We start from the raw sequence: 24,882 nt of genomic DNA, 5'->3' as shown, positions 1-24,882 counted from the left end.
CACAGGTTTTGATTTGTTTCTAGGTAGCCTACTGTGTAAGTTAGAAAATCTCTAGAGATAGCTAAGCATCCAGCTTCTTTAATAATATGATAGGTGAAAAATTCTTTGACACAAATTGCTCTTTGATGTACAGGTCTTACACATGTAAATGTTTGGATTAAAGTCATATATGTCACCACATTTTTTTTTTCATGCCTTTTTACTTATTAGAATGTTTAGCTTGTATGTAGTACACAATTCTTTCTAAGCTATTACACTGTCATATATACACTGTAGTATATAACTAACTCTTTGTATCATACACTATAGACTTGCAGCTTTCTATATTTTCATCAAGGAATGGCAGATCCTGTCAAGTGTAAATCAACACCAAAGTTGCTGATAAACTCAATTCAATTATCTTAATTAACTTTCCTTATTTTCTATTAGAATTTTAATCTCCTGATGCTGTGAAGTTTAACAGTGGAAATGCCTTTGTTTTTACCTCAAGGAAAAACAGTATGATACTATACCCTTCTGTTTGTGCAATATACTAACTCCTTTCTACAGACTTTTTTAAACAGATTGGCCTTTATCACTATTTTCAAGCATAGATTAAAATCCTAATGCTTTCACCCTCTTGAATACCCTAAAAAAAGGAAGAAAAGCAGACCCTCACATTTAATCATTATATTTTAACACAATATATAAATTGCAATGCTTGAAGGAGCATAGGTTTTTATTTCTTACAACGATGTGCATGGCTCAGTATTGCTGTGAATGTCATATTTCAAATGGGGAACAGGAGTAAGAATAAATTCTTTTTAAATAGAGTTAAATATGAAAAAAAAAATATTGTAATGGTTCTCTTCAAACCATTTTCCCTATTATCTGCAACATTTTCTCATCACTTATTTTTACACATCAAAGATTTCATGAAAGGTTGAAGTAAAAACATGGAATGTTTTTTCATTTTCAAGGTTCTACTTAAACTTGGAGATGTTAAAATTATATTTATTTATAAATCTATATAGTAGGAAGGAGATTTTATATAAATATCTTCTATTTAGTGGAATTATTATAAATATTAGAACATTATGAACTAGTATAACTGTGACACTAGAGCTGTTTTTTTCATTTTGCTGTTTTATTTTTAAACTACTTCTAAAAAAAAATCAAAGTAAGAATACCCAATACCAAAAGACCATTAAATCATAGAATCATAGAATAGTTAGGGTTGGAAAGGACCTGAAGATCATCTAGTTCCAGCCCCCCCTGCCATGGGCAAGGACACCTCCCACTAAACCATGTCTCCCAAGGCTCTGTCCAACCTGGCCTTGAACACCGCCAGGTATGGAGCATTCACAACTTCCCTGGGCAACCCATTCCAGTGCCTCAGCACCCTAAGAGTAAAGAATTTCTTCCTTATATCCAATCTAAACTTCCCCTGTCCCTGGGAATGAGAAGGTTAATCTGGGTAATCTAGAAAGAGATAACGAATAATAGTTTGATAAATTAGAAAGCTGATCATTGAGGTTGAATGGAGAAAACCCTGATCTCAATTATATCAATATGCAAGTGATGAAACTTCTATTTCAGTGAAGTTTATTCATTGCAGAAGGTCAGAATCAAACCCTACAAAATTAGAGACACGTTTTATTTTGCATACTTGATTCAGCTATAAAGTTTGTGGACTACCAGCCTTTCAGGCAATAAAGATCTGAAAATGCTAATCACTCAATACTACAGAAAGTCTCCTGAATTAATAATGAAATCTTTCCTAAGCCCAGCTCCTGCCACAGCACATATAGACATTACAAACATTATCTTGTTAGAGATTTCATTATAGTTTGCTGGCAGAAATGCAGATCCTGCCAAAGTACTTGTGAGCTGCAGAAGACAGCAGTGATGTAACTCTCAGGATCAGTTACCTATAAAGGATTCTCATACGAAGGATATTTTCAGGGTTTTTTTTAACATTGAATTAATAAATTGCAGAGGATGATCGCCATTTGAATCATAATCTAGAACAGCAAAACGTGAAAATGTATTACAGGTGAAATCTATATAAGCAAAAAAAAAACGGACACTGAAATCTTCCAAAGCCTTTTATTATCCTAATCTTAATTTTTTCTGACTCTGACTTCCGAGTTTCTATTAGCCTGAGATATTCTTCCTAATGTGAACTTTGTGCTCATACATGTTGTTGATACATGTTATATTTCTCAGGGTCCAGAGGTAGGAAAATGTTCTATGATTTTCTAGTCCCTGCTTGACATTTTCTGACCTGCTAACAGGGAGTAACTGTCAATTAGAGAGCAGAAGACATGGAGTGTACTGAAGTAGGTTTCTTAACTCATACGCAAACCACTATGCAGGTAAAATAAATACCATATTAAAATCCATAAAAACCTGACTGCCTCCAAATTAGAGCTGGAATGCTCAGCTCTAACTGCATTATAAAATCATAGAATGGTTAGGGTTGGAAAGAACCTTAAGGTTCCGATCCGCCTGCCATGGGCAGGGATGCCTCACTCTACACCAGGCTGTCCAAGGCTCTGTCCAACCTGCCCTTGAACACTGCCAGAGGTGGAACATTTACCACTTCCTTGGGAAACCCATTCCAGTGCCTTACCACCCTCACAGTAAAGAACTTCTTTATAACTAACCTGAACTTCCCCTGTTTAAGTTTAAACAGAATCACAGAGTTAGGGTTGGAAAGGACCTTCAGATCATCTAGTTCCAGCCCCACTGCCATTGGCAAGGACATCTCACACTACACCATGCTGCCCAAGGCTCTGTCCAACCTGGCCTTGAAAAACCCAATACCCCTTGTCCTATCGGTACAGTCCCTGATAAAGAGTCCCTCCCCAACATCCCTGTAGGCCCCCTTCAGATACTGGAAGGCTGCTCCGAGGTCTCCACGCAGACTTCTCTTCTTCAGGCTGAATATGCTCATCTTTCTTAGCCTGTCTTCATACAGGCTCATGTTCAGCTTCTCATTGACCAGCACCCAAAGTCTTTCTTCACAGGGCTGCTCTGTATCACTTCTCTCCCCAGCCTGTAGCTGTGCCTGAGATTGCCTCAACCCAGGTGTAGGACCTTGCACTTTACACTGTTGAACTTCATGAGGTTGGCATTGGCCCACTCACTTCTTAAGCGTGTCAGGGTTTCTGTGGATGGCATTACTTCCCTCCAGCATACCAACCAAACCACATAGCTTGATGACATCATCAAACTTGCTGAGGGTGCATCAATCTCACTGTCTATGCCACTGACAAATTTGTTGAACAGAACTGCTCCAAGTACTGACCCCTAAGGAACACCACTTGTTACCAGTCTCCAGCTGGACACTGAGCTGTAGACCGCAATTCTCTGCGTGTGGCCATCCAGCCAAGTCCTTATCCACCAGGTGGTCCATCCATAAAACCCAGTTTAGAGACAAGGTTAGAGACAAATTTATGTCTCTCCAAGTTTAGAGACATTGCTCAATGTGTTCACTGTGGATCTCTCAATATTAAAACCCCTCCCCATTTTCTGGGTTTATTTACTTTAGTTTGACTATTTAAGGGGAAAAAAAAAAAAAGGAATATGAAACATTTAAGGAACTGTAGTATGAATTGTTTGTAGGTTTTTGACAACTGTGATGGCAAGTGTTGTGTGAGTGCTGTTAAGGTCCCTTGTTTACATACGCATATTTATAACCTACTTAGGGTTTGGCAGTTTTCTTGACATTTTTTTTTTTTTACCCTTTTTTCTTGACTAAACTACATAACTGATGTAATAAAGTCCTTAAATTTGTTATGGTCTATCATGTCATATGGTCTATCTTTTTTTGTTGTTGTTGTTTTGTGTTGTTTGTGATTTTTAAGTGAAGAATAGTTGTCTAAAGTCTTTCCAAAATGCATATCCTAGCATTTTTATTATGTGCTATTTTGTTTCTTTAAAAGCGTTTCATGCTGTGTTACCAAGTAGCTGGTGATGTTATAACTTCTTGCACTCATTACTCTCTATGTATGTTGTGGAAAATATAATGAGAAAATGTAGTTTGTATTGGAGGCTGCTAAAACACATCTTTTTATGAGTGTCATGTTACAGCTGCTGTGATGTATTGTGTCAATTATGTTGCTAAGTATGCATTCTAAGAGTGTTTAGTAAAACATGCTACTGCATTAACTTGCTGGTCTTTTGTTTTCCCCTTTTCTCTTACCCTCTGAAATAATGAGGTCCAGATTCTCAAAGGAATTGTGTTGGTTTACATCAACTGAAGAGCTGACCTCTACATTACATTTGAGAGAACACAGCCCTGTATTTTCAATTGAATTAAAACTCAGTATTTCCAAGTGAATTAAAGTTGGTTTTAATACGATCACCTTAAAATCATGAGTAAGATATGGAAGTAAATCCGAAATATTTATACCTGGTGTATTCTTAGAATTAGTTAACAGTCCACACATTGTACTCATAAGACTTTGTTATACCTCTGATGAATCTGATGCAAAGATCAACAGCTCCTAGGCATAACTATATTAAACATTGTGTATTTCAATTTGATTATGAGACCAAAACAAAACCTGGGCTGTGCAGTAGAACATGGTACAGAGACCTATTGGCTACCTAAAATTTGTCTAGATTCAGAAAAAGAAGAGTTATAGCTTCCAAGAAGGAAGTCCACGGCTGTTCCTGAGCAAATAAACGCTGTTGAGAAGCACAGTGTATTTATCTGGGCACAGCCCTGTGGTGTAGCTTTCAGGTAACTACCACATTTCACATTTCCTGATGATAAGAGCATGTACTAGCACACGGCCTCTCTGGTATGCTTTGTGGTATGGTCTATCCAGCCTCAAAGACCACAATGTCAGCATTTTAATTCCAGCTGTCTAGACTTGCCTACCCAAACCTACAGGTAAATTCAGATTACTGAAAGACCCTTAGAGGCTAGGTAATGACCTAAATGCAACAGAAGCTAGATATCTAACTGCAGATCTCAGTTTCTCTAAGATTATGACCCAAATTTAAATTTAAATAGCATACATATCCATATAAATAGCAAGCTGATTTTGTGAAGCTTGTAATAATGGTTTAGATTTTTGAAGTAACCTGAAAAATTATCCAATTCGCACACAAAAAAAAATGAGAGCTTACCACATCAAGAAAAATATCTGTGAATAAAATTTCTATTTATTTCCTGACAACCTTAACTTTTAAATTCCCCTTTGAAAAATTTCAAGGTTTTGGTCTTGTATGAAGGCAGTCTGATCTCCCAAAGTAGTGGAGAACTTGGGATTTTGTTGTGGACCTTACCAACACTTGTTGAAAATCTGTACTGCGGCTTTTGGTTAACATGCTTAAAAGATGTCACCATACCAACAAAATGGGGAAGCCGATATTTTTTTTAAAGGGACAATCATTTCATTTAGTTCCCCAGGGATTGTTTAATTAAATATACATTTACTATTTTATCTCTTCAATAGAGTCAACAAATTCCTGATATTACAGGTCATTCCAGCCCAACTGAAATGTTTTTATATATAGAATCATAGAATAGTTAGGGTTGGAAAGGACCTTAAGATCATCTAGTTCCAACCCCTCTGCCATGGGCAGGAACATCTCACACTAAACCAGGCCACCCAAGGCTCTGTCCAGCCTGGCCTTGAAAACTGCCACGGATGGAGCATTCACAACTTCCCTGGGCAACCCATTCCAGTGCCTCACCACCCTCACAGTAAAGAATTTCTTCCTTATATCCAATCTAAACTTCCCCTGTTTAAGTTTGAACCCGTTACCCCTTGTCCTGTCACTACAGTCCCTGATGAAGAGTCCGTTCCCAGCATCCTTATAAGCCCCCTTCAGATACTGGAATGCTGCTATGAGGTCTCCACGCAGCCTTCTCTTCTCCAGGCTGAACGGCCCTAATTTTCTCAGCCTATCTTCATACGGGAGGTGCTCCAGTCCCCTAATCATCCTCGTGGCCCTCCTCTGAACTTGTTCCAGCAGTTCCATGTCCTTTTTATGTTGAGGACACCAGAACTGCACACAATAAGCCAAGTGAGTTCTCCCAAGAGCAGAGTAGAGGGGCAGGATCACCTCCTTTGATGTGCTGGTCACGCTCCTTTTGATGCAGCCTAGGATACGATTGGCTTTCTGGGAACCAAGAGCACACATATGTACATATATATTGTGTATATATACATATGTATATGTATATGTATAAAAAACCCTGGAATGTTTCTATACAGTTTATAACTGTGGTTTTACAACATAAAGTTCTAGCTAGGTGCTTCTTAAGTTTCAGTGATTCACAAAGTTTCACAGCCATACAGTCTTAAATTCTGTCCACAAACTGAATGGGGAAAGAGAGGACAAGAAGGTTTCAGGATTTCAAAAGCTTCAAAAAATTGGCTATTTATACAAAACTGTGAAAAATATCTACATTTAGAATTTGTCAGAAATCTAAGCACAAGGCTGCATATATTTCAGAATTTCTACTTTTGATTGCAGCAATTACTTGAATCCACAGAAAAACACGTTCAGCTATGAGGTATGGAAGAAAGAAAAATGAAGAAAACAAGCTTTTCAGATGAAACAAAGAAACAAAAAAAGGTCTGCATTTCAGTCTGAGTTTTGAGCGAGAAACTAAATTCATTACACTCAAGTTTCCTCTCTAACTGCCCACTGTGAGTCATTCATGGGTTAATTATAGATAATAAGGTATAGTTATCATCACAGTAGAGTCCTGTTCTTATAAACTATTTGTATTCTGAAGTTTTCAGAAACAAAAAAAGTGCTTAAATCTCTCATAGCAAAAAAAAAAAAAAAAAAAAAAAATAAAGCGCTTTGTATGAAGAAAAAAAGAAATAAAGTGTTTTGGAGGAAGCAAAAAAGCAAATTGCACAATAAAATTTAATTGAAATTAGAGGTCACATTCTCAAGCATGTTTATTCTTTCTCACTTGGAATAAATGGGCTGTAATCTGGCTGTAAATAGCTGGTGGAAAATTCAATTTATGCATCTGTTCTTCTTTTGCCTCCTGTTCTTTTGTTGCACTATGGCTGACCCTAAGCTAACACCTAGACTATATTCACCTGATCCAACTCCCTACAAAAAAAAAAGTATTCTGGATTGGAAGAGTATATCCTCTAAAGGGAAACTACTGTTAACAGCCTCACTTTACTATCAGCAGTGTTACACTTGCTAACATAACAGCGTTTTTATCCCTTTGCATAATGCAGTGAGAGCATTCAATAACATTTAATTTACTGTGCATCAAATGTGTATCTTATGCATTCTGCAAAACTGTTTGGAGTTAGAGCTAAAGTTCGTTAGTGACAGTGGTGGAATTACAGTTTCTAGCAAACAGTAATTGAGGTTATTTGAGCAGGGTTATCCTGCTGTCTCCCAGCTTCATTAGACTCAGAAAGCAGAATGAAATCTAAACCTACTATGCATAGTTCTCTTCCATCTACCCATCACTGAAAAAGTCTCATAATTAGTTGTTAGGAGTATGGATGCATGATCTCAGGGTGGTATATCACAGTCACTCTGCCAGTGGGCAATGACAAGACACATTGCCAAATACACCATAAATGCTACAATAACTCATGACCTTCATGTCTTGTCCGCACCATTCATTAATGAGCAAAGGAAAGAGATCAGTCATACAAATTAGCATCATTGCATAGTAGTAGGTCTCAGGTCATTTCACCTTTCCCTGGGCTTTCAGCTATGGTTAAATCTTCAATAGGAACAAATTAGCATGGCTGTACAGTAGCAAGAACAAGTTGGAGGAGCTGAGAACATTGCTCATTAGAAATACCACACAGGGAAAGAAAAAAATTTGCTGACTTTATTTGTATTCTGCTTCCACCACTGTACAGGATTTTATTAAACATGAGGAGAGTGCACCCCATCATCCTAATAGGGATGTTAATAGGGAGAGCTAACAGCCATTAGTGTATCTGAAGATAAATCTTCATAGCAAAAAAAGCTTCTGAAATGAAGTAATGTTGGATCTGTAATATATCAAACACAACAGGATGTACAGTCATGTAAATGTATATGCAAATTAGATGCAGCCCTCAGGCACTTGGTGAGTTTCCAATGAGGCCGTTGGGGCTGCAAACCGTTGATTTAGCATGAGTCTAACCATTTACACTAAAATGCATGCTATACAATAATACTGAAATAATGTATGTATGAGAGATTTTTAAATAAGTTAAATATTGATATTGGCTCTAAGTACCTCACATGGACATATGATTTCCAGTTGGAAAATGTTGTAACATGATGATTTTATCTTTTTTAATGTGGAATAAATATATTGTCTATGTGATTGATGTGAAGCTCAATCAGTTTTACACGTCACAGCTAACAAACTTGGTTAGAAATTTGAATAACAAACTTGATTCATCAAATACACCTCTCCCATTCCTTTCTTCATGCTGCACATTAACAGACTTTGCTCTGAATTGTATTGCTTTTCACTAGATAAATAAGAATTAAACATGAAGATTTTAATGTTAATTTTCACTTCCTCCTTCTCAATGCTTTCCTTTCCCTGTGACACAGGTTTTTGATAGAAAAGATTAATTATAAAACTTATCAAAATACTGTCTTCCTGCATCAGTCCTACAAAATATGAAGACTTGTATGAAAAAAAACAGCTATCACATATCTCATTGAATTTGAACAAAGAATGCAAGAAGTGCTCAAGTACTATTTGTTGTAATTATATAACGGAGAAAAATCATAGACTCATAGAATCATAGGATGAGGAAGGACCTTTAGATCATCAAGTTCCAAATTCGTTGTCATGGGCAGGGTCACCTCACCCTAGACCATGTCGCCCAAGACACTGTCTACCCTGGCCTTGAACACTGCCAGGGGCGGAGCACTTACCATTTCTTTGGACAATCTGTTCCAGTGCCTAACCATCCTCACAGTAAAAACTTCTTCCTTTATATCTAACCTGAACTTTCCCTGTTTAAGTTTGAACCAATTACCTCTTGTCCTATCACTACAGTCCCTCACTAGCATAATGAGTCATTATATGCGGCTTTCCATGGAGAAATTCTAGGAATTTGGGAAAACAGATATTTATTGCCAGTAATTTATTTCTTTTTTTCTGAAGACTAGCTGAGCTTGATCATTCTTGCCTAATATTAGATATACTGTTGATTTTGCTTTGTAACTCAAGAGACTTAATGGAAGCCTTATGGACCTTAGACCTTAATTTATTAAGGAAGCGCTAGATGGAGAAACTGGAAACATTAGGAACTGACTGGCCAAACCTAGACAAAGCCCTAGCTTGTGAATGGGTGAGTTGCTCATTGCTATCCTAGCATATAACTGTGCACTGCTATAGTCCTGTTAAATGCTCATCCTCTTTCTAGTCCTAGACAAAGCAACTCAGTGGTTCTCTTAAGGTAGCTTCAAGAACTCATCTACTACTGAATGTTTAAGTGGCTTTGTACTTTTCATGTTTCTGTAGGCAAGATAGGATTTTATCTCATAATGTTTTTATTACTTTCTTGTTGCTAAGTAATTATTAAATCTTACTAATGTGTTATTTACTTACAATGCCCAAACCACATCTAGTCTAACCTGAAAAAGGAGGCGTATACAAATTTGGGGGGGGGAAAAAAAAAAAACAAAACAAAATAAAAACAAAACAAAAACAACAACAACAACAACAGACAAAAAAAAAAAAAAACCACCACAAAAAATCCCAACCAAAACCAAGAAAGAAACCACACCAACCTGAAAAATGTTGGCTTTGTTCAGGGTTTTTTGTGAATTTGAAGGAAAGAAACTGTATTTTTAGTCTCTCTTCTTGAATATTCTTTTTAGGGGTTCCACAGCTATCAGGATAGCCATTTCAGAACACTTACAAACAGCAAATACATGGTTGTGAAATCAGTTGTGCAAAGTTGTTTCTAACTACTGCTTCAGTTTCAGATTGCCCATAATTACAGGAAATATGGAAAACAAGCAAACAAGCCAACAAGGAAATATTATCAAATTACTCTTGTTCATTTCAAAGTCCAAAAACTCCAGGAACACCTTTGAGTCAGTGCAAATTTGCACTGAAATGTTGATTGAACTGCAATTACCATACTTTTTGATGTGTGTTTTAAGTCTGGTCTGTTACAATTTTTTTTTTTTTTTTTTTTTTGTTAGTTCAGATACGCATTCCCAAGAAGAAAGTAAAGTTCTTCCTAGTAAGAGCACGAATTATATGAAACATTATCAATACTCTCAGTTCTCTTTTCCTAAAATATGAACAACTTTGCTAGTATGGTAGAGTCTAGTATACTGCATATTAAAAAGTCATCCAAAATTAACCAGAAATTATAATATCAAACATTAAATAGATTCTGAACATGATTTTTTTGTTGTTGTGAACTAGTCAGCAATCAAAAAATGATTGTGTACCACTTGGAAAGTTTCTAATATCAATTCAGAATTTCAGGGATTTCTAAATCTGTTACAATACCTTTATATTAGATTTCTTTCATGCTCGTCAGAAGGGAATTATGGTAAGCCAAGACAGCTTTTCTTGGACTCTTTCTGCAAATCCCCAGTTCAATCTCCTATGCAAAGGAAGGCTTTGAGCAGAGCCATGGTGACCAAGCCAGACAGAGAAGGTGCTGTGACTTAAAAACCTGTCCAGTATTTTATGGTGTAAAAAGCACTGAGTTCACTGTCCCCCCTGGAGCAGCCCAAGAAGTGAAGTCATAAGGCTGACTGGTCAGCACCCTGATCCTTAGATCCCCCAGGGTGTCATTTCTCCCTACTCAGCCCTCAAGCCCATATGCTTGAACACAAAGATCTGGCTCTGCAGCTATATGGAAAGCCTGTGGTTGAACTCAGATGTCAGCATATATGTTTTAATAAGTATCCTTGAAATACTCTATTTAGACCTTTGATCTAGAACTCTATTTGGCTTTCCAATTTCAAAAACAGTTTCAAAAATCTGTGTGGGGATAAAACAAAAAAATGCCTTTCCTGGCTGCTTTTGTGATCCTAATTTTCAACAGAAACAGGTTTTTTTGTTCAGTAAAGTGTTCTGACAATAGAAATTTGTAATGCAAATGCTCCCAGACTCTCAACAAAAGTGAGGGTTTCATGGATTGGCACTGTTACAGCTGATGTGACAACCATTTTCTAGAAACTCCTGCAGTCAATTAAGCAAATCTGTTTTGCTGGTGGGCTACAGCTTGAATTTGTATCCATCTCAGTGAGAGGGTGGAGAGAATACTTAGACATTTTGCAGTGCTTGTAAAAAACTTTGGACATGCAAAATGTTCATTACATAAATTGTTAGCAAGCAGGGTTGAATTCTTCATTATGACACAAATTTGCTTAGAAAGAAATCAGTAAATATAAAGGAGAAATTTCTTTCAGACATTTTTTTGTCTCTACATTTCTATGTTCTATCACTTCAGTTACCACTGATTTCAGACATAACTATCTTTAGGTAGAAGGAAAGTTTTACATGTGGCTTGAAGGAAGAAGCCCAATTTTAAAGGTTGCTGTACATCGACATAAAAAAAAAAAAAAAAAAAAAAAAAAAGAGAGATTACGAAGATGAGTCAGATCAGAGGGATGGGTAATATGATGGTTTTTCAGCAAGACTCTGCAATCCAGTGGGCAGCCCGCAGATAAGATTGAACTCTGTTGATTCTGCTGCATTTTCAGCTGTGCTGCTCGAACGGCCAAATGCCATCCTGCACCTGCAGATGACCAGCTCTGATCTGGGGTTAGCTATCATGCCACCAGCCCATGCTGGGTGGGACAAGAGGAATATCCTCCATACACCAGCAGCCAAACTGAAGAGGTGCTGATAAGCCACAAATTATGGTTGTATCCTTCTCACTGGAGAAGCCCTGGCACCCCCAAGGAGATAAATTTATATTTACTTGAGTAACAGCTAAGGTAGCTGGAAACTGCTGTTGACTTCAGGTGATCTTTGATGAAGACCTTAGTTGCCAGGGGAAAGATTCAATGCTCAGAATGGACTCTAAATTATGTCTTGTATGAAGAGCTTCATAATTAATGTATATTCAGCTGCAAGTTAGAAATTTTATTTGTTCTTCAATACTGGAAATTACCTGAGAAAGCCAGAGAATGGCTTATAAGTGACTTTCAGTAGTCAATAAGCAAGGTGATTTGACTGACAAACTGTATGGGAAGCAGTTCCAAACAGAAAATAAGATGTGCCTCCACAAAACTGCAGAACCAAGAGTTCCAAATTGTTCCAAAGAACAGGAGAGAAAAAAAAAAAATTGTGCCTGTACACAAATATAGGTCTGTCTATAAATGCAGTTGCTGAGCACACGTGTAAAGTACATTGTCACAATGATCAAACATGCCATCTGTATCATTCAAATTATGCACATTAGAATCTCTTCTAAACTGGAATCTTCATTATCAATTGAATGCATTGATTCAGGTAAAAAAAGTTTAGAACAAAAGTTATTGTTTTGCTCAGAAATAATTTTTTACTAATCAAAACACATTTTTCCTGAGAAGCTGTTAGTGAATCTGGAAACACATATGCAGGTTGGTCCTAAAGGACTTCCCCTACCTTTATGGCAGTGGAGGCAATCTGGATGTGGTGGAGTCTGCGCAGTGTGCTGTCCCTGTCAATGAAGTAGGAGGCTGCGAGCTGATGCAAGGTCTCCAGAGTCACGGCAGAGCTGTTTGAGCTGGGATCACTCCCTTCTGACCTCCTGCTCAGCTTCCGTTTGTCCACAAAAATTGTGAGTGACTCCTCCCCTGAGCAGGGAAACAGAAACCACAACATTCATCAGTGGCATCTTTTGAGAGTCTCATTCTGCCAGAAATAGCCAAAGTTTTCCCTAGCTGTTGTCTAATGTCCAGATCTCCTGTTGGCAGACTCAAATACTTTAGTGCCCTAAACACATAAACAACAGATACTATTCCAGGTTGGTTTGGAGGCAGGGTGGAAGGTGGGACTGCCTCATACGAATAAAAACTATACAGTAGAACACATTTATGCCTAAAATACAATGAGACAGGGAATAAGTCTGCTCCTATTTACCAACAATATAGACATTCTGTAGATATTCAATTTAAATTGTGTATAAAATATGTTTACTTCCAAGGTTGTTTAATGCCTTCTTTTTTTTTTATTTAACCTTAGCTTAAAAGAAAATTAAACCAGTGTAATACTTCAGTCTTCTTTTTTGTTGTTTCCTTCTTTTAAAACATGTATCCTATCTGATTTCAGAAGATACATTGTTCCAACTTGTTATAAGCCATCCTGTGCTTTCTAATCAATTCAGCAACACTAAAATGCCTGAAAACTGATGTTACAGTTGTCTTAAGCCAAATTCATATAACTGAAAAGTATAAAAATATGTAATAAGAATGTTAACCAGTTTCTTTTAAAAAAGGGAAATATAAATAACGCTTCCCTAACTCCCAAAGCAGAGATGCTTTTCCAAAAGAAAAGATTCACATCTAGTGTTGTAGATTTCTCACTTCTTTTCTCTCTAAAGAGAAATGAAGAAATACCTTGAATTTAGAAATTTTAGTTCCTGTAGGATTATTGAAAATAAAACTAAAGCAATATCTCACTTGTTTGACTGAGCAAGTTCTTAAGAACCATTCCAGATGAGATCTACTGATATTGTTAAATTTGGAACAATTTTTCAATGTTTATTTCATGATTTTGTTTTTTTCTGCATTTCAAGATAAACAAGGATCCATTCATTTAGTAGTGTGTTTAGGCAAAATTCTCTACTTCAGAAAATTAATTAGAAAATTAATTTATAGACTCAGTATTTTCTTCTGTACAATTTATGTCCAAAGTAATTCTGAAAACACTTTTCTCACTTTCTGAGCCTGTGTTTGGTAACTTACTTTCATAGAATCAATGAATAATATCATTATACCTGTATTCTAGGTGCTGAACAATTCCACTGAATGCCACCTCCTTGTTCCTGGAAAGGAAGCTACCCTGATAGGGTCTGACTTGCCACTAATGCTAGTTTCATTACTTACCCATCTGCTGCAGTGGCATTTGGCCCATTCAGAGGATGGGATGCCAGGTTTAGATGGGTTTACATGCCAAAAAGTAATAGCTATAGAGGGATAATATGTAGGATGAAAGCATGACATCATCTTTAAAGGGAGATAATATTGGTGGTGAACAATGCTAAATGAGAATGTATGCCTCCATGCAGGAGATCGCATCTGTTGACAAATTTGACACACAGCTACCTCAGCTTGCAAATTATTTGTTTGAAGAAAGAGGAGTGTGATCATGCTAATCAATGTACCTTACAGTGTTTCCCAATCTCTCCCAAGTTCAGAGGACAGTGAGGTCCTTTAGACCTTACAGAGGATTATCTGAATAATGACTGTTTTGCCTATGTAAGGTCAGTTTTCACCACTATATTTATACTTCTACAGTTCTTTAAAGGGTCATTCTTTTATTTTTTATGCATGCAGCCATCAAAGCAAGGATTAACTCCCTGAATTCCAAAGAATCAGGAATTACTGCAGCCTCTGTAAGTAACAGGATTTCACTGTTCAGTTACCTAAACCTAAGTAGAGATAGGTTCTCATTTTATTTAACTACCGCCAAAACCTCCAGCAGAGCAGACTAAGGTTGCTCGGTAGGGCAGGCACAATCATGCTGTATCAGCTCAGTTGTTTGCACCTCATTTTGTTATGCTATGCCAACATGAGGCAGTGCTGGTCCTATGGCCAGGTGGGCCATTATTCACACCATGCTGCATCCATGCCAACTGCTGTGAGCAGAGAACTGGAAAAGTACAGCAAAGTCTAATGACTTGTACTTGAGAGAAATTTGCCATCAAATCCTGGTTTAGGTTCCAGCGCTGTTCGCTTTCAACTACGCCCATGCACTAAAACCTGTCTTTTTGAAACCTGCCTTTTCAAAACCTGCCTTGTGACTAGAGCCAGTATGAAAGATACTTCTGAAATGAAAAGCAATGAAGTGGGCTGAGATCTGAGCCAGAGGCCATGGGCTTTGTGCAGCTGTTTGTGGAGCTATAGGGACATAGTTGTACCAGAGCAAACAGTATCAGAACTCACAGGGGTAAGTACTGTATCAGTTTAGGTTGTGCAAATGAGGAGCAAAATTTCACTAGGTGATTTCTCTCAAATTTTTCCCTTTTCCCAGAGGTCTTAGCTGGTTTATTCTGATTAAAGTGACTTTTGCAAGCTCGACTAGCTTTCCAGTAGAGGTATCATTATAATACCTTATAATTAGTTGTAAGGAAAAAGAAACCCCAAGCCCTTAATGTTGCAGAAAATCTCTGGAAATTAGAGAAAAAAAAAAAAAAAAGACTGGGGTTCTTTGTGTTTCATTAGTCTGTATACTACCCCATCTTGTTTTGATGTAAACTCTTTTGATTGATCTGTATTAGTTATAAGCAGAGATGGTGGGACTACTTCTATTTCAACAAAATTGTGTCAAGTTTCATTACTAAAGCAGAGGAGTTTTTTATTTTTCTCTCATCAAAACCATATTTAGGGTGAAAAAGCAGAACTGCAATAAAAACTCCCATTTCAAGAAAAACAGCTTGAGAAAATGACAGTGTTTTGCATTGTTTGATTTTGATTAGAAAATGTCAGGAAAATAACATTTGAACCCCCTCACAGTTACCTCATCAACCTATTATCCTAATCCTGCTTGATCCCATGCTTGCCGTGGCAGTTACTGATGGGTGCATTTTGGCAGGCAGGATCCCCTATCATCCCCAGGCCTGCAGTCTCCGTTCCCCTCTGTGACAGATATGTTTTGGTTTTCATGCTCTGTAACAAGGTTGAAATGATTTTGAATGTTTACTTTGACTCAGATCACATCAGATTACATCTCCCAAGGTTGAGTGAAGGCACAGCTGAGTGATGGGGCCTTGGGTGTAAACGTGAAGGGAGCTCCTTCTCCTCAAAAATCTCTGCTTTGCATTTGTATGTCATTTCAAACAAGTGCATCTAATTCACCACTGGTATTCTCAAGCGCTATGCTAATACCAGGTACAACCAGGTACATTTCAAAAATATTTTTTGTTCAAAAGCCATCTCACAGATTCTGAAAGTTTTTAATCTGTCAGAACTGATTTAGCACTTGCTAAAAAAAGTGGATTAAAAACCAGACAACTCCACATGTTGGTACTCAGGCATCCATTTTGCTGCAGACTTGTAACAGAACTCCGTTTCACACACAGAACTCAGCAGTTTGTAACGTAACGTCACCAATTCATATTTAATTTGCAGAAGCCTATTTGAGTTTTAAGTTAATGCAGAGAAAATTACACCTATGCCAAAAGAGAATCTTCTGTCACATTTGAAACATAGATGAATCTTGGTTTTTACTGGTTAGTCTGCCACCATGAAATAGGTTAAGAAGGCATCTAGACATTCGCTAAGAAACAAGTGTGATTTAGAAAACTATTCAAGGTTACAAATTTTAAGAACTGAAGAGGATTAATGATAGTGAGAAAGAAAATATGATTATTCAGCATCTGATCCACACAACTGTGTTTTCCACAAGTTCTGAAAGTAGTATTCACTCGATTTCACAATACTCAGGAGTCAGTTAACCTCACTTTCTCACTTTTAAAAGAAATATCATAAAAACATTTATTAAGTAAGGAGTAAGGAGGCTGATATTCACATTATAGACTGAACTTGTCCTAATATGTACTAATGTCTTTAAGCCCTGAAATCTGCAAATTTGTAACTTAGCCTACATATTTAATTCTTTCTAGGTTTCTATGAATATATTTTCCATTATTTGTATTTATAACTCAAACTAACTCATTAGTTGAAAAAAATATTTTACATGCCGGTTTTCAAAAAGAAAAAAAAAAAAGCATGAAATAAAATACGTATATAGAAGTATTCCTAGACACATAAACCACGTATGGCCATTTAGATAAAAGAATCCTAAACAATGATTTACAAATGGCATTCAGAAATTAGAAATTAATTTTGTGTGTATCTTAAGAATATCTTCAGGAATTACTTAAAAATGTAAATCACTGTCCTGGGTTCAGCAGTAGCAGTCATTTTTTCTACTTCTTAGTAGATGGTGCAGTTCTGTGTTTTTGACTTTCGGCCTGGGAACAGAGCTGATAACACCGATGTTTTTAGTTACTGCTCAAATGTTTAGCCTGACCAAGGACTTTGTGAGTCTCATGCTCTGTCATGGAGGAGGGCAAGCTGGGAGGAAGCAGAGACAGGACACCTGACCCAAACTAGCCAAAGAGGTATTCCATGCCACAACACATCATGCCCAGGATGTAACTGGGAGTTGCCTGGAAGGGCTAGTTCACTGCTGGGTAGGGGCGAGGTATCTATCAGTGAGGTGGTGTGTTCTCTTCCTTGTTATTTCCTTTATCATTATTATTGGTGGTAGCAGTAGTGATTTGTGTTATACCTCAGTTCCTGGACTGTTCTTATCTCAACCCATGGGAGTTGCATTCTTTTGATTCTCCTCCCCATCCCTCCAGGAGTGGGGGGAAGTAAACTGCGTGGTTCTAATTTACAGCCTGGGCTTAAACCATGACAATCACCATCATGATAGAATTGGAATAATGATGTAAAACCTGTAACCAAATATAACCATCTATTGAAGGAGTAAATATACTTTGTTACACATAGTAATACATACTCATATGATTTAAATACTTAGTGCTATTTTCTACCTTAATTATTAAGAGATTGTTTTCCCGTACCCACATCTTTGTAACGATGAAAGAATTATATGCCTTGACACTTCATGTTTTCATCTGTAGACTGAGTAGCGGTAGGTAGTTTCCATCACTTCATGTCAGAAAGTGAGGAAACAGTAATAAAAGGATAACACTCAAAGGCGGATATATCTGAGCACCATCTGCAGTTACCTACTTGGAACTCTGTCTTCATACACGTATGTGTGTCTTACAAAGGAATAAAGTTCTTTGGCCTATGAACTCCACGAAAGTTTCTGATTAAATAGAATGCTTCAGCTACAATAGTTGCAATGCATTACAGTAAAAAATAAATTAAAAAAAAAAAAAAAAAGAAAAATTGTTATGCCTTTGTTATAAAAAATAGCTTAGTGCTAGTGGAAAATCTGTTCATGTATAGATCACAGAATGTACCATTAGGGCTTTATCAGGTCATTTTCCCAAACTTAAGCAGGTGCTGATGGAAGTGCAGAGGTTCAAAAAGTATATAAATTAATGCCAGATGTGGTATCATTTCCATAGTACACGTGAATAACAGTGAATGTTAATTTTATAGATACCATCTGGTTTAGGATTTAAAATTTTTCTTCCCTAAGTAGAGGGGAAGAGAAAAGAAAAACGATATATTTTTGCATTTTTTTCTTCCACTTTGCAACCATAACCAACTTTACATATCTGATGTGCACGGGGTGTTTGCAAGTCTGATACTGAATTTTACAGTTTCTTTGTCACATCAGCCATTTGAGAGTGGGCTTTCCCTCCCTTGTTTACCATAGTTTGCATCTTAAAGAAGTGTTATAAAAAATAAAGGTCATATCAGCAGTTAGTGTAAGTGACCATAAATCCTTCAGAATTCATTGAAATTCACTGTTTTGCACCACCTGACAATTTCTCCCGTCTCTGTACACAGACTAATATACTGCTTAAGAGGAATATTAATCAGGGGCAGAAAATCTGACCCTCTCTATTCAGTGCACAGAATAGTAAAGGTACAACCATCAAACTCACAGGACTGTAATCAGTGGAGAGGAGAATGACAAGAGGTTGGAGTTACGCTGATCTGCTGACACCCATTAAGACTGTTGAAAAGACAAAACTACCTCTTTTTTCTTTTTCTTTTGATTCTCAAAGATTTGACAGCACAGACAGTCAATGAAGAAGCAGAAGTTTTCACTCCTGTTGACAGGCATCTGAGCTCACCTATGAATCCTCTGCTGCTTACACAGGATCCTTCCATAATGCAGCTTGAAGCTGCTCATTATGGATATTTGGCTTATGTCACAAGAAGATAAAATTTCCATAAGAAATAGAAACAGTGAGAACTGTCTTTTTCCACATTATCTTGTGGCAGCATGAAAAATAGAACTTCCCTAAGTTCTAGCTTCAGAATGCCCTTGAGGAATATATTTCTCTGTTTGTGGATAAAGACTTGTGAACATATCACAAACAACCATGTGCAAGAGTTTCCTTTATAGTCAGAAAGGGATATTCATGAAAGCCAAACGGTCACAGAGGCACACAAATCTTACCACAGGATCATTCATTTGCCAAGCTTTCCTTTATGTCCATGAATACAGACGACTGGGGATTCATTAAATAAAAGTACTATGCTATGCACACTCAGTTTGGTCTTCTGCTTTTAAGAAGCCACATAAATGACAAAGCTTTCAGAATAAAATAGCTTGTAATTAAAGGGAAAGTACAACTACATTAATGAAAAAATCTAATTACATATTAATAAAGGTTGCAGAAGCATCTCTGGGAATCCCCATTCAATCTAGCTCAGAAATGAGAACTAACACATACAAGACAGTATAGGGTAATGAGCTACCTTATAAAGGCATTCTTAGAAATTACTAATTCCCTGCAATTATTTTAATTGAACCAATTTTTCAAAATATTCAACACCCATCCATAATGGAAGGCCGCAGGTGTGCCTGCAATCGTGCCCAAAAATTGAGGCAAGAGTCCTAAATCAAGACTCATCAAACTTAGTATAAAAACTCCCTTTGACTTTATTAAGCATTGACAGAGCCTGGAAGTCAACACTGTCTCACTGTGAGTGGAAAGTTTTTGCAAGCATGTGACAGCTGCTGCGCTTTAGAGCCTTTGTGAGGTACTCTGAAGAGAGATGAGAAAAGGGCACCCTACCACAGTTTCTCTGCAGCAAATCCTGAGGCTTTGGGGAGAACACTGAATGTTTAAGCTAGTTTTCAAATGTCTTCAAAAGAACTACCATAAGTTTTAGTTTTTACTTAGGGCCATACTTCCTAAAAGGTGTTAAGTTTGTAGCTCTTTTGTGACCAGTGTGATACTGGCATTTTGTACTATTAACAAGCAGCTATTCTTGTGTTAGATTGTTGTTAGGTCCAATTTCATCTTGAAAATGAATCTCATTATATGGCGGTTAGTAGTGAAAGTTATGTTGACGAATATTTAGCAAATACCTAATAATACCAAAAAAATATTTTTTACTTTGGATAATCATTGCATTAGGAAACATGCTTTAGCCAAATCCTTAATTATTATGCTTCATATTTTGAGAACCATTTTCTTCTGCAGTTAGTTTTTCTGTTCATATGCGGTATTGCTGAATATTCAAGAAAATATATAGTAATTTATAAAAAGTGTACTTTTTGCATGGAAGAAATTTACTAATTAAAAGAAATTCTGGGCACTTTATTCCAAATTGCTGGTCAACATACGTAATTTCTTCTTAAAATTCTAAAGGTAATGGACTTGCTGTAGAAGCATTAGTTCCCAAAATAAGGTCAGGAATTAGTTCTTAACAACTACAGCAATATAGAAATTCACTTTCTTTCTAGAATGGTCTTTTCAAAAAGGAGCTACTGTGAGCCATTTCAGTTGTTATAGATCTCAGGTATCGGCCAAAAGAGAATAAGAAGCCTGTCATTTCATAAATATATGGTTAGAATTCAGTTATGAAATGTATTAAAGAGAACCATTCCTGAATAAAGGATTTTGACAAGACTGTCCTGCTGGAAAGATACTCAATCACCAGAATTATCTTTAATATAACCACTCACAAAGGGATAAAACTGCATTTCTAAAATGTCAGTTCATTTCATAATGCCTAGATGGGTAATCACAGGTACTAATTATCTTTCATTCAGAACAATTTATACTCTCTCTTGAACATTAGGCCTCTTCACTGGATTTCTTCAATCCATTTGGTGACTGGATCCCAGTTATATATCAGGCTACCCTTTGCAGATTGGTCTGTAGGGATTTACAGATGCAGATTCCATTCTGTTAATAGGAATCACATGGCAAAGTCTCATCATCCGATTTTGAAAACGTAGTCCCTCTGATTAGTGAAGACTAGTTCTGAAAAGGGTAGAGTGACAATATGGAGCTTTCCCAGCAGCCAAAGTAGTTTGAAAGTCTCCTAACTATAAAGATTTTTTTTAAATAATTCTCATACGTTTTCTTACTTCATCTCTGCTGTACTGTAATGGGCCCAAATACTTGTGTAATTTGTTATTATATAAATTGTAATAAGGGCTTCTTACAGAAAAAACATCACTCTCTTTAATGACTTCTTAGTGCAGAGAAACATCCTCAAAAGACCAGGAGCATTCACACCAGGAACTCCTGTAAGGTACCTCAGTCTCAGTAAGAGGTTTCTTCTCTTCTTGTCCATAAAATTGTTTACATAGCATCAAATAAAGCAAAGTTTAACATCATCAGAAGAAGGAGCCATGAAACTTGTAGACAGAGGACGTTCCCATGCTTTAAATTCCAGCCCAGAGATTGCTGCTTAGCCCAGCTGCTCTGAGAAGGAACACCAGTGTTACAGAGAAATGAGTTGTGTTCACCACTTTTAGTTCAGTCACACCAAACTCATGCACAGTCTTCCAAGCACTGAACGTACCTCCCAGGGTAGCTGATAGTAGGAAATGTGTCCCATATTTCTTGATAAGGTTTTCTGTGATCTGTTGGAGGGTTGGGCGGCGTCCGAGTAGCCTTATGTTACGGAAGAATTCAGGGGCAAGTGGCAGTGGGGAGCCAAGGAAATTTCTTCTTTCAACAGCAAGATTGTTTACTTTCCAGCGGCCAAACTCTCTGCAAAACAAAGCAACTCTCATTCAAAAATGTCATTCAGATATACAAATACGTCATTCAGATAAATGTTCTTCATTTGCAAACTACTCTTCTCGGTTGACTAGCTGGGGGCAACTAACCGGGTATTACAATAGGCCTTGACAGAGATAGTCTATCATGTGTTATAGGCAAAGAACAAAGGGAATGTTATTTGTTAAAAGTGGAGGCAGTACTCTATAACAAAGTCATTGTACAGAAAAAAGTAAAAAAAAGAAGCCACTTAGGATGCTGCTGTTCCTATTGTTTAGGCTTAGACTCTGATGTGCATACAACCCTAGAACAACCAGATTAGCTAGAAACTGAAACTAAGTTAATAATTTACTCAAATTTGGACCAAAGACAAAAATTGTTTTCACCTAGCACAAGGCAAATTTTAGAAACATTTCAACAAACAGGACATGCCCTTTTCTCTAGTGACAGAGATGGCTAATTTGAAGAGCTTAGAAATACACTATCACACCACCCACTGTGATATTTCCAGTTTCTGTACTTTTGGTGTCCATTTTGAGGATAATACAGACAATAAAATTGAGGAAATGCAGACAATAGCATTATCACTGGAAGGACTCATTGTCCGCAAAATCTAGCCAAGATATACATCATTTGCAGTAACTTTGCTTTTGCAAGGCACACCAATAGTTGTTTTGGTACTGTGAAAATTAAGTCCAAGGCAACCTGTGGACTGTGGGTTAGCTACCACTTTGTTAAGTCATTCATATAGGTATGTCAATTAATATTTCCCTTAGATAAGATTGTAGAAAAGCCACAGCTAAATATGGTGTAATCTTCATTTACAAAATTAACACAGAAGGCAAAAATCAAGAATGCAGCTAGAAAATAACATTTGAGGGAGGGATTCCTGAAACAAAGCATTGCCTATGGCTGAATAACTAGGATGAGCTAAGTAATGCATAATCAACAGCAATATTTTTTAACACTTTCAGGTTCACAACTATTAGTAGAACCAAGATTAATACAGTCTTGTATAACCCTGCTACTTTCCAGCATCCTCGTTTCTCTTGCAGATCCCAACCACCTTATCCACAGTCTAGCTTAAATTTACATGCATAATAGGTGACAGTTTGCTGCAGCTCCTATGAACTGCTTTTGCTCTCATTCTTGCAGATGCCATCTTTTTATCAAAAACAAATGAGAAGAATTATAGTAGAAAGAGCTTTGCATAACTTACATGAAATTTAATGCAATTTACCAATCAAGAGCATGAGACTAAACAGATCTTCACAGTTCCTTAAAGATTGCACGTAGCCAGTGTCCCTAATTTAGTATTTGGAAATCACTATTTTATAGTTGTAGGGCTTTTTCAACTTAGTTGTCAGGTTTTAAAGTTTTCTCTCACAAATTTACTTTCCTTTTAAGAAGCTATAGAACCAATAACCCCTTTTTTCAGTTTTTTTTTAACTACTGCATATTGGTGTAGAGATAAATTACACACAAATATTTTTTGCCTCTAAAATAAAAGAATATTTGTTGGCATATTGACCACATTAACTCAAGCAATAAAAACAGCGTAGCCAGAACTGTAAATGTACTTTTCCAACTGGGGAAAAAAAAAAAAAAAAAAAAAAAAAGTTTTATTTCTGTGAATTCTAGGCATACTTGAGTGTCTTGGATTATTTTCACTTTAATATAACAGAAAATATAGATCAGTTGTAGTTCCCAAACAGACCAACAAGACAGAATTGCTTTGATAGCAAGAAAATAATAAAAGATTTGCAATGTAAAATATTAATTTTATACTTTGATGAAACCTTTTCTTCTAAACTCGCTATCTCACTAATTGTCTATATCAAAGCTGAGGTTCAAACACAAGAATAACAGGAAAGTTGCATGTCTTAGAGTAGATAGTTTGCTGCTACCCTTCACTCTGTTTTCATTGTCAGAGGTTTTAAGGATAGAGAAGGCCACTATAATATCCTCACCTGCCCCCTTTTTAATGCTGTCAAAGGAATATCACAAAATAGCTTTTGCTGCCTATGTCAGCAAGTTTGTGACTGAAGAAGAAACTGTCTCACGGAAAAGCATCTCCTCCTGACTTTAAAGTTGATGCTGAAGATTTCTCAGAACTCAACAATTGTTGTAGTACTTAACTACAGAGTTCATTCAACATTCTGTTAGAACAGATTTGCCAATTTTCATTCCCAATTTTTGAAGCTTTTAACGCATGTCAAGCAGATTATTTTTTTCTAAATATTAGGCATGTTCTGTGTAACTACAGCTTTTGTCTGAATCTCTTCTTAACCTTGGCCTAAGTTGATTACCTTCTTCAGTGCTTCTTCCTGAGCTGTGGTTTTAAACCATATGTCCTAGAGCCCTTCTCTGAAAGAGGCAAATGATTTCTTGGTAGAGCTAGATTACAGTTTTAGAACTCTTTCCACAGCTTTAAAAGCTGACGCTCTTAAAGAACTTGCAAACTAACTTTCATATTTTCCTGAAGTCTTTCTTAAATGAAGTGTTTCGGAATGTGGAGAGATGAAGACCTAAACCTCTGGAAGAGTTAAGAGGAAGAAACTTCATCTCTGAAGATAAAAGAGAGCCATGGGGCACCAAAAGCGAGCTGTCTGCCTGCAGAAGCAGTAATACCTAGATGTGGACAAGCAAGAAATGACTAAGAGATTCTCCAACAGGAAACCTGAGGAAACATTTCAGACTTCAGAAGTAACTGGATTTATGAGAGCAAAGTGTTGGAGCAGGAAAACCTGGGCTGGATTTCAGGGCGGGAGACTAGCACTACATTATTTCTAGTATGCTGAGTGAGTAGGCTTTCACAAACATTTCCTGGCTATGTGATGGTCACTTGTAACTGCTATACAAAAAGCTAATCTCTTTTTTCAGAAATTTCACTATAAATAAAATCATATCCTTATCTTCCTTTTATATGACTTTTATAAGTATGTATATTTATATACCTGTACATATATGTTCCCTTTCTTCTCTGGATTTCACATTTTCAAGCAATACTATACTCTAGTTCCTTCTCCCCTCTCTTATTCACACAGTGAAACTCAATATTGATTTACGTCATTCG

The 24,882-nt window shown here is 36.8% G+C and overlaps 1 protein-coding gene across 2 annotated transcripts in view; it reads right to left on the bottom strand.

The window, feature by feature from the left end:
* Positions 1 to 24,882, bottom strand: part of BRINP3 (BMP/retinoic acid inducible neural specific 3) — a gene marked incomplete at both ends in the record, with an annotated part of 200,938 nt that overhangs the window by 87,341 nt on the left and 88,715 nt on the right. The window contains 2 exons of one of the 2 annotated variants that reach the window (XM_080623038.1): positions 12,569 to 12,759; positions 21,607 to 21,797. In XM_080623038.1, the coding sequence (XP_080479164.1) occupies positions 12,569 to 12,759; positions 21,607 to 21,797 (382 nt within the window). The remainder of the gene's footprint in view (positions 1 to 12,568; positions 12,760 to 21,606; positions 21,798 to 24,882) is intronic. The other variant, XM_080623039.1, reaches the window with a different exon arrangement.

Source organism: Psittacula echo (genome assembly GCF_963264785.1).
Source record: "Psittacula echo genome assembly, chromosome: 7".
Classification (NCBI taxonomy): domain Eukaryota; kingdom Metazoa; phylum Chordata; class Aves; order Psittaciformes; family Psittacidae; genus Psittacula; species Psittacula echo.
Note: the sequence above shows the minus strand (reverse complement) of the source record. Positions and strands in the feature narration are given on the sequence as shown.